At 43.8% G+C, this 17,986-nt stretch overlaps 1 protein-coding gene across 5 annotated transcripts in view; it reads right to left on the bottom strand.

The window, feature by feature from the left end:
- Nucleotides 1–16,957, bottom strand: part of CABIN1 (calcineurin binding protein 1) — a 150,681-nt gene extending 133,724 nt beyond the window's left edge. Inside the window, exons 1-4 of one of the 5 annotated variants that reach the window (XM_044243808.1) lie at nt 16,908–16,957; nt 3,175–3,251; nt 2,152–2,244; nt 907–1,020 (exon numbers count right to left, since the gene is read on the bottom strand). In XM_044243808.1, coding sequence (XP_044099743.1) covers nt 907–1,020; nt 2,152–2,244; nt 3,175–3,177 — 210 coding nt within the window. In that variant the 5' untranslated portion in view covers nt 3,178–3,251; nt 16,908–16,957. Of the gene's footprint in view, nt 1–906; nt 1,021–2,151; nt 2,245–3,174; nt 3,252–11,182; nt 11,199–16,501; nt 16,608–16,907 lie in introns of those variants that run through there. The other 4 variants (XM_044243812.1, XM_044243807.1, XM_044243811.1 and 1 more) reach the window with 4 other exon arrangements.
- Between the last annotated feature and the right edge of the window lie 1,029 nt (nt 16,958–17,986).

The raw sequence follows: 17,986 nt of genomic DNA, 5'->3' as shown, positions 1-17,986 counted from the left end.
ATGGACTCCTATAACCAACAATGAGAACTTAGCATTTTGCCTCATCTGTGGTAAAAAATCATCCAGGGGTAGGACACAAGGCAGACCTAAGTGTCTGCCTTCCTAGAGGTGTAGGAGACTGCTCAACCGAAGGACCGCATTCCATAAAAAGCCCATGGATGGAGTCTGTCTGCTTCCTCATTGCACGTCTCGGTGTTTAGTGTTTGGGTACTTGAAAACAAAAGCCTTTCCTCCTAATGAAACATAATTCTTCCTAAATCAATTTCAAGTTGACACTCATTCTCAAACCTCCAGGAATCATCTCCATGACCCAGCCAACTCAGGTCTGGCTCACTTGCCACTAGCATGGCCCCCATGCTGGATCAAGAGGTCCTGCCTCTCCACCATAACCTGTACCCTAAACATGGCTCTGTGGTGCTCTCCCAACCCTTTTCTCTGACTATGTCTTTCAAAAGCCCATAGAGCGCCTACACAGGCTTCCTGAGCTCACGGGCTATCACCTAAACAGCATTTGCCAAACCGTATTGCCCACAGGATCATTAAGTATCAGAAAACCATGGGTTCTAATCCTGGTTCTAATGCTTCACTAGTTGGGTGGCTCTGAGTTATGAACACCTCACTAAGCCTCCATTTCCACAACTATAAAATGGGGACAGTGGACCCCACCTTCTCAACAGAGTAGTTGCAAAGAGAATGTAATAAAGTAGCCAACACAGGGCTTTTACTAAGAACAATCACTCTGCATGCTTCACTGGATTCACTCCACCCTCACAGCAACCCATCGAGGCTGACACTCTACAGGTGGGGAAGCTGAGGGGCAGAGAGAGGAAGTAACATGTCCAAGGTCACCCAGTGAAGAAGGGGAGGGTAGAGGGCAAGCTCACCGCCTGGCCTGTGGTGCCTCACCTCTCGTAGCAGGCGTGCCTCCAGGAGCTCATGGTAGGCCTTGGCTGACTCTTCAAACCGGTCATGTTTCTGGAGATCCAGGGCCTTGTGATACAAGGCAAAAGCCTCTGCTTCCTGTGAACCAAGACAGGAGATTACAAAGATTTGTCTTTCTTAAGCCAAAAGTGTGTGTAAGGGGGCTACAGTCAAGGCCACGTAAACTGACAGCTGTTCCCTCTGTAGTGGAAACAGTCCTAACACTCCAACCTGCCAGGAGCTCATCACTGGGAGATGAACCCCTCAAGAGTCCCCCAAGGAGCACGAGCAACACAGGTTCAAGTGAGTCTAAGCAAAAGCAAAACACACACTGGCCCAAGGACACCGGATCAGAACAACAGCAAGGTTATGAAACCAGCAGGCCTTCTCTGGGTAAAGCTGGAAGAGTAACCACACCAGCCAGAATAACCCAGAGATTCCCAGAGAATATGGGTGGCTTTCATTGCTTTCAACTTGCCACTCTGCCCTAGCCTGATCATTGTCCACAGAGGGTAACAACCTCCCCCGGGACATAAGGGGCACTAGGCAGGCTGGGCCCTAGGGACATCCCTTGAGGACCAGGGATAGCTGACTATTGGCTTTTGAGAGGGCTCAAGACTGCCTGTGTGTCTCCTGTGAAAGGGAAGCCACATGTTCATTCCAGGTAAAACAAAAATGGGAAAAAGAAGCAAGCCACTACTGTACTATGGCAGGACACAGGTAGAGAGATGGGTGGAGGGAAGGAAAGAACCAGGCTGAAGTGGAGGTGATGCCAGGCCTCATGGAAGAGACGAAAGACCAAGAATCTAGAGAGCTGAGGTTGAACCTGGCCCCTCACAGACCTTCAGTGAGACCCCCTCAAGACATCTGCCCTCAAGCGCCTCTTCACATTGGCCCATGAGGGCAATGCACGGGGAAACCTCAAGGCACTGCCTACCGTTAACATGCTGCCATCCTTGGGCGTGCCAAGTCCTGAAGTGAGCACAAAGAATGGGCTGCACAGAAAGTTAGTCCCTGCTGGACAAGTGGGAGCAGGGGCTGAACTGGCCCAAACACTGCTCACAGAATACAGAATTTCTCTTCAGTGTGACCACTCCCAAGTAAAGCAAGTATAACATGAGATGGAGAGCTAAAATCCCATTAAGTCTTGCGAAGGCATTTAAAATGAGGTACGCTCTACAGAAATGAAAAGCAGGGTCTACCTACAGAGGAAGACTACAGATTACATACCTGGGCCTCCTTGGTCTGTGTTTTGTGACTTTTAAAGCTTCCTTCATGATCATCCTCAACTGTAGAGCTGGCATTTAAGGCTGCAATTCGAATCTAAAAACAGGGATTTGAGGCAAGAAAAAAGATGCTTTTGAGATGTCACTCGTCTCTTTAACAACCTACAGTGAGGGGCGCCTGGGTGGCTCAGTCGGTTAAGTGCCTGCCTTCAGCTCAGGTCATGATCCCAGGGTCCTGGGATTGAGTCCCACATTGGGGAGAGCCTGCTTCTCCATCTGCCTGGCCTTCCCCCAAGCTGTGTTCTCTCTGAATGTCTGTCTCTCTCTCTCTGACAAATAAATAAAATCTTAAAAAAAAAAAAAACTACAATGAATACAACTCCACTTAAGCACATGATCTTATAATTCAAGCAGCTATGGCTTCTCAGAATGTAATGAACAATAAATGATAAAGGAGAAAAACAAAGACCAGAATATGTAACAAGCTACTTAATAAGCTACTTGGGGAGCATGTCCTGGGTGCTATCCACTGCAAAAGGAACACCCCAGCAATGCTAGATACAACAGATGACCTAGACATCAGAACAACAGACACTGGGTCATCTGGGTGGCTCAGTGGGTTAAAGCCTCTGCCTTCGGCTCGGGTCATAAACCTGGGGTCCTGGGATGGAGCCCCGCATTGGGCTCTCTGCTCCTCAGGGAGCCTGCTTCCTCCTCTCTCTCTGCCTGCCTCTCTGCCTACCTGTGATCTCTCTGTCAAATAAATAAATTAGTTAAATTAAAAAAAAAAAAAAAAAAGAACAGCAGACACTAACAAAACATGTGAACTTTGTACCTTTCTCACAACTGCAGCAAGGCCCAGCAGAACATATTAACTAAACATGCTTACCCTCAACTGCACCAACAGCTCTCCCAGGAGGAAGGCTGCCCCATACTGAGTGTCCCCCAAGATAATGGCCCTCACCCCCAGGAGTGAAGTGACAAAACAACACTGACACCAGCAAAACAGGCAAGCACCAGTCCTTACCATACTCAGAGAGCTTCAGCACTGCCACTGAGCACCACTTCCCATCACTGGCAGGGGCTGTGCTGGTCCACAATCTCCTAGACAGGAAAACAGGAGAGACTGAGAGAGGGCCCAAGACAGTGCCAACTGTCAGGCACACCACAGTTCCAGGGGCCCATCACAAAGCAGTCCCCAAATCCAGGAGCTTACCCAGCTCTAAGCACACAGGCCAGTGAGCAACTGCCTGGGGATGGCTGTGTGATCTGTCACCCAGGTTCTGTGGCCAGAGCTTCTGCCCTAGGTAGGCAAGACACCAGGCACTGGGGTCACAGAAGAATGAGACCAACTCCTGCTCCCAGGGCTCACTGTTCAGCAGAGGGAAGAGCCCTATAAACAGTTTTTTTTTTTAATAATTAAATGAAATCAAGGGTGCCTGGGTGGCTCAGTCCTTAAGCATCTGCCGTCAACTCGGGTCATGATCCGAGGTCCTGGGATCAAGCCCCACATCAGGCTCCCTTCTCAGTGGGAAGCCTGCTTTTCCCTCTCCCACTCCCCCTGCTTGTTTTTCCTTTCTCGATGTGTCTCTGTCAAATAAATAAATAATCTCTTTTAAAAATAATAATAATTGAATGAAATGAAGAGAAATCCAGGCAACATCTACAGGTGGAAAACAATCCACTTGAAGGGATCCAGGACAGTGAGCGAGGCAGCTCTCGTGGTAAGCCCTGGGAAATAGCACTGAGGTAGAGTGTGATGAAACGGAGAGGCAGGGGGTTGTGGTGTGATGGGGAAGTGTGGACACACGCAGATGCCAACACAGCCCGTGGCTGGGCCTTAGAGCAGAGATGGGCATGGAGGATGGAAGAGTGCTGGGCCAGAGAAGTGGAAAAGTCATCCTGTAGACAACGGCAGCCACCACGACTTTTCGGGAAAGCAAAATTTTAGAAATACAGGAAAAAATATTAGAGGTAGGCAGACCAGTTTGAAGTCTGTAAAAAAGGACAGGATTGGTGAAGATATGGAGAAATTAGAACTCCATACATTACTGATAGGAAGGCAAAGTGTGCAGCTGCTGTGGAAACCAGTCTGGTAGTTGCTCAAAATGTTAAACATAGAGTCACCGTATGACCCAGAAATTCCACTCCTAGGTATCTACCCAAGAGAAATGAAAACATATGTCCACACGAAACCTGGTTCAAGAATGTTCACAGCAGGGGTGCCCGGGTGGCTCAGTGGGTTAAAGCCTCTGCCTTCAGCTCAGGTCATGATCCCAGGGTCCTGGGATTGAGCCCCGCATCAGGCTCTCTGCTTAGCAGGGAGCCTGCTTCCCCCCTTCTCTCTGCCTGCCTCTCTGCTACTTGTGATCTGTCTGTCAAATAAATAAATAAAATCTTAAAAAAAAAAAAAAAGAATGTTCACAGCAGCATTATTCATAACAGCTTCAAGGTGGAAACAACCCAAATGTCAACTGATGAATGGATAAATAAAATGTGGTATGTTGATACAACGCATTATTCTTCAGTCATAAAACTGACTAAAGTACTAACACATGCTACAACATGGATGAACCTTAATGCTAAATGAAAGAAGCCAGTCACAAAAGGCCATGTATTGTCAGATTCCATTTATATGTACTGTCCAGAATAGGCAAATCTATAGAAACAGAATGTAGATAGTGGGCTACAGGAGAGGGACAAATGGGAAGTGACTACTAATAGATACAGGGTTTCTTTCCAGGGTGATGAAAATGTTCTAAAATTGGTTGTGGTGATAGTTCCACAACTCTGTGAATATACTGAAAATCCCTAATATATACACTCCACACAGGTGAACTATATGGTATGTGAATTACATGCTGTTATTAAACAAAGAGATGCCAGGAACCTGGATGGAGCACTGGACAGAAGGGACACAGTCCAGGGGGCAGACTCAGAGGACTCGGCACCTGGGAGGCTGGAGGGAACAGAGGGGTTCTGGATAACACCAAGTGTTCCGGCCTGACGGGCCGGGACAGGGAGGGGCACCCCCAAACAAGCCAGATCTCGCAGGAGGAGGAATTAGAAAAAGTCCCATCTAAGAACCTGGCAGAAGGCCCTGAAAGGGCCCAGCAGGCAGTGGAAGTGAGCCTGGGCATACAGACTGAATGCATGCTCCACCTGGATAACATGAATTGACTGCTGTTGCCAACAGCACTACAGCAATGATTTCTAGCATGGTTTCCACCATGGGCTCTGAGTTCTCCAAGGTTCTTACAAGAAGGGAAGTACAGTCTTTTCACAGACAAGGAAGACTCAAATCTCCTCTAGACTAATAGCTATTTTACCTCCTGGGTTCTATGGCTAGGAAAAAAGAACATTGAGGCCCAGTGTGGAAACTGCTGCTTTACCATAAGCTATACTATGATGGACACTGTGACTGCCATACGATACAGAAAAAAAAGAGAGAGAGAGAGACAAAAGTAGAAACTATACAATTAAAACCCTGCATCTAGACTAAAATTTAAAAAATATACACATCAGTAGATGAACCTGGATAAAGAAGATGTGGTATAAATATATACAGTGGAATACTACTCAGCCAGCAAAAAACTGAAATCTTGACATTTACAATGATGATGGAACTAGAGAGTACATAATGGTAAGCGAAAAATGTCAATAAGAGAAAGACAAATATCTTATGATCTCAATCATACGTGGGATTTAAGAAACAAAACTGAGGATCATAAGAGAAGGGAGGGAAAAATAAGACAAAATCAGAGAGGGAGACAAACCATAGGAGATTCTTTTTTTTTTTTTTTAAAGATTTTATTTATTTATTTGACAGACAGAGATCACAGGTAGGCAGAGAGGCAGGCAGAGAGAGAGGAGGAAGCGGGCTTCCTGCCGAGCAGAGAGCCCGATGCGGGGCTCGATCCCAGGACCCTGAGATCATGACCTGAGCCGAAGGCAGCGGCTTAACCCACTGAGCCACCCAGGCACCCCACCATAAGAGATTCTTAATCATAGGAAACAAACTGAGTTTTGCTGGAGCGGATGGAGGTGGGGGATGGGATAACTGGATGATGGATATTAAGAAGGGCCTGTGATATAACGAGCACTGAGTTTTACATAAGATTGATGAATCACTGAGTTGTACCTCTGAAACTAATAATACACGATATGATAATTAATTGAATTTATGGGATGCCTGGGTGGCTCAGTCGGTTAAGTGGTGGCCTTCAGTTTAGGTCATGATCTCAGGGTCCTGGAATCAAACCCTGCATCGGGCTCCCTGCTCAGTAGGGAGTCTGCTTCTCCTTCTGCCCCTCCCTCCCTCCCTGCTTGTGCTCACTCTCTCTCTCATATTAAAAAATAAATTTAAAAAGATTTTTAAAAAATTAATTGAATTTAAATTTTAAAAATTTTTAAAAAGCTTTGTCTACAAAAAAAGAAAAAACAAAACATACATATAGGGGGTGCCTGGGTGGCACAGTTGGTTGAACATCCAACTCTTGGTTTCAGCTTGGGTCTGATCTCAGGGTCATGAGCTTGAGCCCTGCATCAGGCTCCTCACCCAGTGCAGAGTCTGCTTGAGTTTCTCTCTCCCTCTCCCTCTGCCCCTCCCACCCCCACTCTCAGATAAATAAATAAATCTTTAGAAAAAGATTAAAAACATACACACATAGAAAATAACAAGCACTGGCAAGGATGTAGAGAAACTGGAACCCTCATGCTCTGCTATGGAAAACAGTTCAGCAGTTCCTCAAACACTAAAACATAAAGTTACCTTATAACCCAGCATTTCCACTTCTGGGTATATACCCAAAAGAACTGAAATCAGGGACAAATGATTATACATGGGGTAAACAGTGCAGGAGAGAAGTTGTAGGGTAGTGCTGATACATAACCAGAGGCCTCCCAACCAGCTCTCCACAGGGCAAGTGCTAGCCCCAGGTCACAGCAAGTCTTCCCAGATGCCACCTGAAATCCTCATGGAGAGAAAAATAAGAGGAACACTCAGGGATGACTGAGAGATCAGGTTTCTGTGTGGCAGCAGCAGGCCCCACATCCACAGGTAGAAGGACATCAATACAGCCATCATGTCCGAGGGCAACCTACTCCTGAAGGAGAGCTTACCTGTTCCTGCCTCAGCAGCACTTTGTAGGAAGGCACCCAACAACCACTGGGATTGTGCTAGATAGGCTAGTGCCTTCCTCTGGGGCTTCTATGTCACTCAGGAGCAGGACCCTCGTGCAGGACCCAGTGCAGGTCCCATTTCGGAGTTGCTCCCAGGACAGACTGAATGAAGAATGACCAGCCAAGTCGGAGGGAAAAACAGTGAGCTCCAAGTCGAGAGAGAGGTTTCTGGTCCCACTTGCTGCCCAAGTCCTTGCCCACCCCTCTGTCCACCTACCTCTATAGAGAAAGCCTCTAGACTCCTCAAAACAAAAGCTCCCTGGGCATCATAATCAGGGCCAGAAGACTGTCACAGAGCCCATGGTGCTAAAGAGAAAATAGAACTTTCAGGCTTCCTAATTCTTTAGAAATTGTTCAAGCCAATTGTCCCCACTGAAAAAGGCTCCTGTGCTAACTTTAATGTAATCTAAAAATATAGTACCTTCCACTCCTCTACCACTAAAGTCCATCTCAGACACTTACAAGACACATCTGTGTTATCTCAAACTCAAAACAGCCTCTGAAAAGAGTATTGGGCTTAGTCATATTTTTGTCCCTCTTTAGCATTGTGACTTTGGACAGGTCAGCCAGGACCCTTAAGCCTCAGCCTAATCAGCAAAATGGGTATGATAATGCTTATCTCATAAGGCTGGCAGTCGTAGGGCTGGACACAGATACATACTGGAACGGAGACATACTTGTGAGTGTCCACATAACATTTGAAGAGGAACCTAAAAAGTGATCCTCCCAACAACTCGTCTTGTACATTAGTTCCATGAGACCATGATCCCCTCTACCACAGACCCCCAATTCTATCTTATCATTACCACTCTTCCTCAGCTCCTTCAATTTCCAATAGCAAAATAAAGAATGAGCCAGAATACTGTACTCTTAAGACACCCTGAGAGGACTATGGGAATTCTGTAACATGGACTGTATTATCCCCTTTACTTTTGCCAAAATAGTACATAGCAATCACTAGCTTGCAACTGACCTTGGATTTTTAAATATCAGTACATATGAGAATTTTTACCTAAGATATAACAATAGAACAGCTTTTCAGACCTGAAAATCTTACACTGACTTCATACAGCAAGAGCAGGTTCTTTCTAAATTTCCTCTACATACTCTCACCTCTGCCCTGGAATTACTCTGGGTCTCTCCCACCAGCCTGTAAGCTCCTAAACAGTCCTGTCTTATTTACCTTTGCACCTCCGTGTCTGGCACAAAACAGGTGCTCCAAAAAGGAAGGGATGAACAAGCAGATGAGTGGTATCTAGGCGGCATATTTTAGTGGGAGATGTATTTAATTTCTCAGTCAAATCTTTCTCTAAGACCAGCATCTGTCATTCACAGGAGAACCCTTGTATGACAAGCTAAGCTGCAGAAGCCATGCAGAGAACAGCTCACTAACGGCTTTGGTGACACTGTGAAATATGACATTCCTGAGTGAAGGGAAACATTCCCATCTCAATTCAAATGGGACTTCATCAAGGAGCTTCCCTGACCCCCATCTCTCTGATGTGCCCCCTACTGCACATGATCATCACATACTGTGTTCTCCATTAATGATTAAAAAAAAATGAAAAAGGAGGCCCCTGGTTGGCTTAGTTGTTAAGCATCTGCCTTCAGCTCAGGTCATGATCCCAGGGTCCTGGGATTGAGCCCCAGAGCCCCACACTGGGCTCCCTGCTCTGCAGGAAGCCTGCTTCTCCCTCTCCCACTCCCCTTGCTTGTGTTCCCTCTCTTGCTGTCTCTCTCTCTCTGTCAAAGTAAATAAATAAAATCTTTAAAAAAAAAAAAAAAAAGAAAACTTTTAGAAAACCAGGATTAGGGGTACCCAGGTAATACAGTTAGTTAAGCATGATTCTTGATTTTAGCTCAGGTTGTGATCACAAGGTCATGAGATCGACTGAGCATGACATTGAGATCCAAGCTCAGCACAGAGTCAGCTTGAGATTATTTCTCCCTCTCCCTCTGCACCTCCCACTTGTGCACACTCTCTCTAAAATAAATAAATCTAAAAAACGAAAGAAGAAAACCAGGAATAAAAGGAAATGTCCTCAATCTGATAAAAGACATTTTACCAAAGAAGCTACGGCCATCTTTAATTTTTTAAAGATTTTATTTATTTATTTATTTATTCATTTATTTATTTAGAGAGGCAAACAGATAGTAGGGGTTAGAGAGAGAGAACAGGTGGAGGGGCAGAGGGAGAGGGAAAGAAATCTCAAGCAGACTCCATGCTGAGTGCAGAGCTCAATGCAGGGCTTGATCTTACAGCCCTGAGATCATGACCTGAGCCAAAATCAAGAGTCAAGATGCTTAACCAACTTGAGCTACCGAGGTGCCCCTATAGCTAACATCATAATTAGCTGTAAAAGACTGAATGTTTTCCCCCCTACGATAATGAACATGGCAAGGATGTCCACTTTCATCACTCCTATTCAACAGTGCACTAGAAGTCCTAGTCACCCCAATATTAGGAAATAACAGCAAAAAGATTAGAAAGGAAGAAATGAAACCACTCATATTCACAAATGACAAAACTGTCCACATAGACAATCCCAAAGAATTTATAAGATAAAGTCCTAGAAGTATCAGGTGAGTGTAGCAAAACCACAGGGTAAAGGTCAACACCCTGTATTTCTATATACCAGCAACAACTGGAAATCAAAATTGAAAAAAAAAAAAGTCATTTAAAATAGTTCCAGGGACGCCTGGGTGGCTCAGTGGTTAAAGCCTCTGCCTTTGGCTCAGGTCATGATCCCAGGGTCCTGGGACTGAGCCTCACATTGGGCTCTCTGCTTGGCAGGGAGCCTGCCTCCTCCTCCTCTCTCTCTCTGCCTGCCTCTCTGCCTACTTGTGATCTGTCTGTCAAATAAATAAATAAATAATAAAATAAAATAAATAAAAATTAAAAAAATAAAATAGTTCCAAAAAAATAGAATAAAATAAAATACCTAGATATAAATCTAAAAAAATAAATACAGGGCGCCTGGATGGTACAGTCATTAAGCGCCTGCCTTCAGCTCAGCTCATGATCCCAGGGTCCTGAGACTGAGCCCCACATCGTGCTCCCTGCTAAACAGGAAGCCTGCTTCTCCCTTTCCCACTCTCCCTGTTTGTGTTCCCTTTCTTGCTATGTCTCTATCAAATAAATAAAAATTTTTAAATAAATAAATAAATAATAAAAAATACATACAGAATGTATATTCTGACACTTAGAAAACAATGATAAGGGGCGCCTGGGTGGCTCAGTGGGTTAAAGCCTCTGCCTTCGGTTCAGGTCATGATCCCAGGGTCCTGGGATCAAGCCCCACATCGGGCTCGCTGCTCAGCGGGGAACCTGCTTCCCTCTCTCTGTCTCTGCCTGCCTCTCTGCCTACTTGTGATCTCTATCTGTCAAATAAATAAATAAAATCTTTAAAAAAAAAAACAACACACAATGATGAGGGGTGCCTGGGTGGCTCAGTGGGTTAAGCCTCTGCCTTCAGCTCAGGTCATGATCTCAGGGTCCTGGGATGGAGCCCCACATCGGGCTCTCTGCTTGGTGAGGAGCCTGCTTCTCCCTCTCTCTCTGCCTGCTGCTCTGCGTACTTGTGATTTCTCTCTCTGTGTCAAATAAACAAATAAAATCTTAAAAAAAAAAAAAATAGGTACAAAGTTTTAGTGTGGGAAGATGGAAATAAAAATTTTGGAAGATGTATGGTAGTGATGGCTGCACAACAGTGTAGATGTATTTAATGCCACGGAACTATACACTTAAAAAGAGATTAAAAATTACATTTCAAAAGAAAATTACATTTCACATTAAATGTATTATACCACAAGCAAAGGAAAAAAAAAACTGATAGAAAAATGGGGAGGGGCACCTGGGTGACTCGGTGGGTTAAAGCCTCTGCCTTCGGCTCAGGCCATGGTCTCAGGGTCCTGGGATCGAGCCCCGCATCGGGCTCTCTGCTCAGCCAGGAGCCTGCTTCCTCCTCTCTCTCTCTCTGCCTTCCTCTCTGCCTCCTTGTGATCTCTCTGTCAAATAAATAAATAAAATATTTTAAAAAAAAGAAAAATGGGGAAACTGGGACGCCTGGGTGCCTTGGTTGGTTAAGCAACTGCCTACGGCTCAGGTCATGATCCTGGAGTCCCAAGATCAAGTCCTGTATCAGGCTCCCTGCTCAGCAGGGAGTCTGCTTCTCCCTCTGACTCTCCCACTTCTCATGCTCATTCTCTCACACTCTCTCTCTCAAATAAATAAATAAATCTTTTAAAAAAAAAAAGAAAAAAGATGGGGAAACTATATGAATAGACAAGTCACAAAAACATACATACAACTGGCCCTCAAGCCTATGAAAAGATGTTCATACTCACTCATAACTAGAGAAATGCAAATTAAAATAGCCCTGAGACAATGTTTCTATATATATATATATTTGTGTATATATATGTGTATATATGTATATATATATTTGTGTATATATATACACACACACATACATACATATGTATATGTATATGTATATGTATACATACATATACACACACACAAATTTGTGATATATATCACAAATATATATATCACTATATAAATATATTTGTGTGTGTATATATACACACACATATATATTTGTGTATATACATATATATACACACACAAATATATATATATTGTGATATATATATTTGTGATATATATCACAAATATCACTATTTGAGATAGTGCACTATCACTATCACACTCGCAAAAATTAAAATTCACAAAAATTAACAGCTCACTCTGTTGGAGGTTGTCAGGAAATAGGCACTATTTTCATACATTTGATGGGAATGCAAACTTGCACAACCACTCTGGAGAGGAATTTGACAATAGCTAACAAAATTACAAATGCGCTTACCTCTCAACCCAGCAATTCTATTTCTAGGAATCAATCCTAAAGAGATACCCCCAACAATATGAAATACATACACACAGAGTTATTCAGCCCAGCATTGTTTGTAATTCCAAGAGACTGGAAACTTAAATGGCTATCGATAGTACAGTGGATGAATAAACTATGGTACATCCACACAATGAAGTAATACGCAGCTATAAAAATTAATGAAGAAATGTTTATAGCTGCATTATGCATAGTAACCAAAAAGTAGAAACAATCCAAATGTCCATCAACTGATAACTAAAAGGTGGTATATCCATAAAACAAAATATCATTCAGCCATAAAATGCAATAGACTACTGACAACAGGATGAACCATGAAAACATCATTCTAAGTGAAAGAAGCCAGTCACAGACCACTTATTGCATGATCCCATTCATATAAAATGTCCAAAACAGGCAAAGCTATACAGACAGAAAGTATTAGTAACTGCCTAGGGCTAGAGTAGGAAGCAATGAAAAGTGACAGCTAATCAGTACAGGGTTTTCTTCTGGCGTGATAAAAATGTTCTAAAATTGATTGTGGTGAGGTTCAACTCTGTGAATATGAAAAACCACTGAATTGTATGTAAATTTTATCTCAATGAATAGGTAAATTATGTATAAATTTTTATCTGGGGGTGCCTGGGTGGTTCAGTCATTAAGAGTCTACCTTCAGCTCAAATCATAATCCCAGGGTCCCGGGATCAAGCCCTGAACTGGGCTCCCTGCTCAACGAGAAGCCTACTTCTCCCTCTCCCACTCCCCCTGCTTGTATTCCCTCTCTCGCTGTGTCTCTCTTTGTCAAATAAATAAATATCTTTTTTAAAAATTTTATCTCAATAAAACTTTTTAAAAAATGAATAAGATCTCTATGAACACATAAGGGTGATTTTCAAGACATATTTTTTAAAGATTTTTTTTAAATTTATTTATTTGACAGAGATCATAAATAGGCAGAGAGAGAGGAGGAAGCAGGCTCCCTGCTGAGCAGAGAGCCCTATGCGGGGCTCAATTCCAGGGCCCTGGGATTATGACCTGAGCTGAAGGCAGAGGCTTTAACCCACTGAGCCACCCAGGTGCCCCAAGACATATTTTTAAGTGAAAAAAGAAAATACAATTATCGATAGCATGCTATTTTTCATATACGAAAGAAGAGGATATAAGAAAATACACAACCACCTGTTCATTTGTGCAAAAGAAAGGATAATCCAGACACCAAAGTGATCAGTTAGCTGCAGGGGATGAGCAGGAAAGGGGTGAAAGGTAGGGGAGAACAGGAACAAAGTGGCAGGGATGGGGGAGGGAGTGACACTTCCAGTATATCTTTGTTACAGTTCTTACTCTTAGAACCACAGTCAGTATCCCAGTCAAAAAAATCGAGATCTAGAGGAGCCCATATGGAATATAAACTTTAACAATAAACGAACTGTATTACAAATTACATAACCACACTGAAGGGTATGAGGAAGAAAAGAACTGACCTAAGTAACTGTGGAGAGTAGTGTCTTGATTGGATACTGTAAGGCTAAAGCAACAAGAACTGGGATCCCAGATTTGGAGCAGAGAGAACACAAGATGAGTCTGGCACATTTTGAGGTGCCAGAAAATAAGTAAATGCTCCAAAAAATGATGAGGATTTGTTGAGTACATAGCAGCTAACCTGAAGGAGATCCTGAACAAACAAAGCCAGAACAGTGAACAACAAAATAATGGTAACATTAGATTTTAACCCATGGAATAAAATGAGTATCTATGGGGCCCATAGTAATATAAATAAATGAGAGAAAGGATAGCTCTTCCTTTAATTGAATTTGAATTAACAATATGTAGGAGGAAAGAGAGAAATAGGCAATTACTTTAAGGCAAACACCCCAAGGATCCACAGATGGATTCTAACTATGGTCAGTGGGCATAAATTTGTGAGAACCAGAATTTCCATCCTTCCAAATATTTCCCCCAAGATATTTACCAAAGGGAAAGACAATAACTTTATAGTATAGAAACCCAGCAGACACCAACTAAACCAAGCAATGAAGATCAGTATCACCAGTACTAAGACCTATCAGCATCTTGAACTCCTTGATATGATACACTGAGGATGACACAATGTTTGTGTTATACTGGCCAAAAATGCATAGCCTCACATGAATTAAGAGAAAACATTAGACAAATCTAAGTTGAGGGATATTAGATAAAATAACTTATCAGTACTCTTGAAAAATATCGAGGCTAAGAAAGACAAAACTATGTAATCATTAAGAGCTAAGGAGACCAAGGAGCAATAACTAAATGCAATATGGGAAGTTAGAATCGTAGAGTGAAAACCAGAACATTGTGTGGCAAACTGGTCTATTTCAAACTACATTTACAATTGAGTTAATAACATTATATCAATATTAGTGTCCTGTTCTTGATAGTTGTATGATGATTCTATAAGATGTTAACATTAGAAGCAAAGTGAGAGAAGCAAGGAAACTGTGTTATTGTCGCAACTTTTCTCTAAATCTAAACTTAGTTTAAAATAAACAGTTTAAAAAGAAAAAGCACTTGAGCATTGACATTGTGTATTCATCATCTGTAAGCAAAGTGATGGGGACCATGTCTGTATTATTCACCACAAACCCCTGAAACCCACTAAACGGAGCCAAAAAAAAAAAAAAAGCAGCTATTGAATAAAGAAAGAAAGTATCTATTTATTTCTCAGACTCCCATCCCAGTAATCACACTATGCTAGAACAGCACATTCAGGAGTTTAACATCACAAATTTCCAAACTCCTTAGATCGTGGTTTACAGGGCCTTAAGAACACATGATGAAGAACAGCACACTTTGAGTACCTCAGCACCTTGACCCAGTCAGTAATAAGCAGTGGTGTTTCCTGACATGCTCTGGTCTGGGAATAAGGAAGTTTAGATTTTAGGCCAAGCTGTGGTACTTCCTGGCTGTGTGGTTAGCTTTGCAAAAAAGACCCCTCTTTGAATCTGTTTCCTCTATTCTATGAGATTTGGGGGTAGATTAAGGGCCAACAAGTTAACCAGCCTACTGTTTTTGTATAGCGTAGGAGTAAAGAATGGTTTTGACATTTTTAAAAAGATTTTATTTAGGGGCACCTGGGTGGCTCAGTGGGTTAAAGCCTCTGCATTCGGCTCAGGTCATGATCTCACGGTCCTGGGATGGAGCCCCGCATCGGGGTTCTCTGTTCAGCAGGGAGCCTGCTTCCTCCTCCCTCTCTGCCTGCTTCTCTGCCGACTTGTGATCTCTCTGTCAAATAACTAAATAAAATACTTTAAAATATTAATATTTAATATTATAAATAAATTAATTCATATTAATATTTAAAAGATTTTATTTATTTATTTGAGAGAGAGCGAGCGCACAAGCAGGGAGGAGAGGGAGAAGCAGGCTCCCCTCTGAGCAGGGAGCCGGACTTTGGGCTTGATCCCAGGACCCTGGCATCAAGACCTGAGTCCAAGGCAGACGCTTTACCAACTGAGCCACCCAGGCACCTTGGTTTTAACATTTTTAAATGGATTTAAAAAAAAAAAAAAAAAAACTTGTGACACATGAAAATCATACAAAAATTATGTAAGATTCAAATTTCAGTGCCCATAAATAAAATTTTATTGGAACACTGCCACTCACTTACTTATTGTCTCTGCCTTGTATCCACTGTGAAATGCCAGAACTGAATAGACACAGTAGGCCTCCTAATCCTAAAATACTATTATAAATATGCTTATTATATTCACAACACACTATGACATTAAAATTAGATTAATATTATAAGTAGTATTACACTTAACACGTAAGTTTGCCAACCTCTAAAGGAGACCAAAGGAGATTTTAGCTGTAACCATAGTTATGGATCCCATAGAAGGAACTTCAGCTGCATGAAACCCTAAGTTCCACAGTTATGACCCACAGACACACTGTAACCCAGTGGCTCCAAAATCACTTGTGCAGACACCTGAGCATGTCAGTAGGCTCTATCTACCTGGGGTCCTCCTCCTCCTCCTGGGAGGCAGTACACTCAAGATTTTCAGTCTAGGGGTACTCGGCTGACTCAGTAGATACAGCATGCAACTCTTCATCTCTGGGTTATAAATTCAAGCCCCACATTGGGTGCAGAGATTATTTAAATATAAAATCTTTAGAAAAATGTTTTTTTCAGTCTAGACTTGGGCTGACCCATTAATTAGCTGGCTGACTCTAGACAAGACTCTTCACCTCGTCTGGGCCTCAGTTTCCACCCGTATAAATGGCGCTAATAACAACACTCACCTAGCAGGGCTGCTGTGAAGGTGAAGTGAAAGGACATCAGTGAAGTAAAGGGTTAGCACTGGGCTCTGCACCCGGCAGACGCAGAATCAACGGTGGCTCCTGAGGCTGTCACCGAGAACCACTCCCGAGACTGGAGCCCGTCCTGGGCACCCCAGGGTGACGGCAGGACCGTTGACGAGGCCCGCGAGGAAGCCAAGAACCCCGGCCTCGCCGCTCCCGCACTCCAGCCTCGGTTTCCCCAAATGTGGCACTCAGGCTACCGGAGGCGCCCCCCTCCCCCGCGTCCGCACCGGCCTCGGCCCCGCGCCGCCGCTCCTTAGGCCCGAGCCCCGGCTCCGGCCCCTGCTTCAACAGAGCCGCGCCCCCATCTGGGGGATGCCCCCAAACCAGCCACCCAGGAACTTACCAGGCGTCTCCACAGCAACGGCCGGCCTGCCTCGACCCCCGCGCCGGCCGGCAGCGCGCCTGACAATAAGGCGCGCTCCCATTGGCTGCGGTGCCGGGTCCGCTAACCAATCAGAGAGGACGCACGCGGAGCTGGCCCGCGGGGTAAGCTCTCGGGGGACCCCGAGTGCTGCGTGCTGATGGGCGCGCAAGTGTAAACCTTCCCGATCAGTGCTTTTGAGCACCCGAACTACTGTGGGCTCGGAGCGCCGGCTTGAGGTTCCGAACTCTGTTCCCGACCACTTGTAATATTTGAGAAACGCTGAGTTTGGTGCCTGGCCCTGAGCAGTCGCTAAATGACAGGCGGTGTTACTATCTGGGACAGGTGCTCTGAGGCAATGGAAACTTGGGAAACACTTAGAGGTAACGAGGGGAGGAGGAGTGTTCTCCATTATTTACTCTGTGCCTCATCTCTCTCTGCAAAGGATTTGAAGCCCAAAAGGCACAGATACAATGAAATACTGAAACAAAGTTAAAAACAAAAATCACACAGACAAAATCAACACAGGTTGGGCGCGTGGGTGGCTCAGTGGGTTAACCCTCTGCCTTCAGCTCAGGTCCTGATCTCACGGTTCTGGCATCAAGCCCCGCATTGGGCTCTATGCTCATCAAGGAGCCTGCTTTCCCCCTTCTCTCTGCCTACCTCTCTGCCTACTTGTGATCTCTGTCAAATAAATAAATAAAATCTTAAAAAAAAAAAATCAAGACGGGTAAAGGAGCAGGCTGAGGAGCAACAGAATTCCAAACCTGGAAAGAGGAGTCAGCATTTCAATTTTTTCGGAAAGGGCCTTGGACTGAGAGAGGTTAAACCCTTGGGAGGTAAGCCTTTTAGGGGAAGGTTTCACAGTGTTGTTGAAATTCATAGTTGCTTGAGTCTAGCAAAAATGATTTAAATAGGAAGGAATATTATGGCTTTCTCTTTGACCATATATAAAGACGATAAAATCATGGTGAATTCACAGCTTCAGTTCAGAACAATAAAGCTTTCGTGATACCCAGAAATTGCAAAAATAATGGAGTCATGGGGCACCTGGGTGGCTC

Source organism: Neovison vison, chromosome 3, assembly GCF_020171115.1.
Source record: "Neovison vison isolate M4711 chromosome 3, ASM_NN_V1, whole genome shotgun sequence".
NCBI classification, from domain to species: Eukaryota; Metazoa; Chordata; class Mammalia; order Carnivora; family Mustelidae; genus Neogale; species Neogale vison.
Note: the sequence above shows the minus strand (reverse complement) of the source record. Positions and strands in the feature narration are given on the sequence as shown.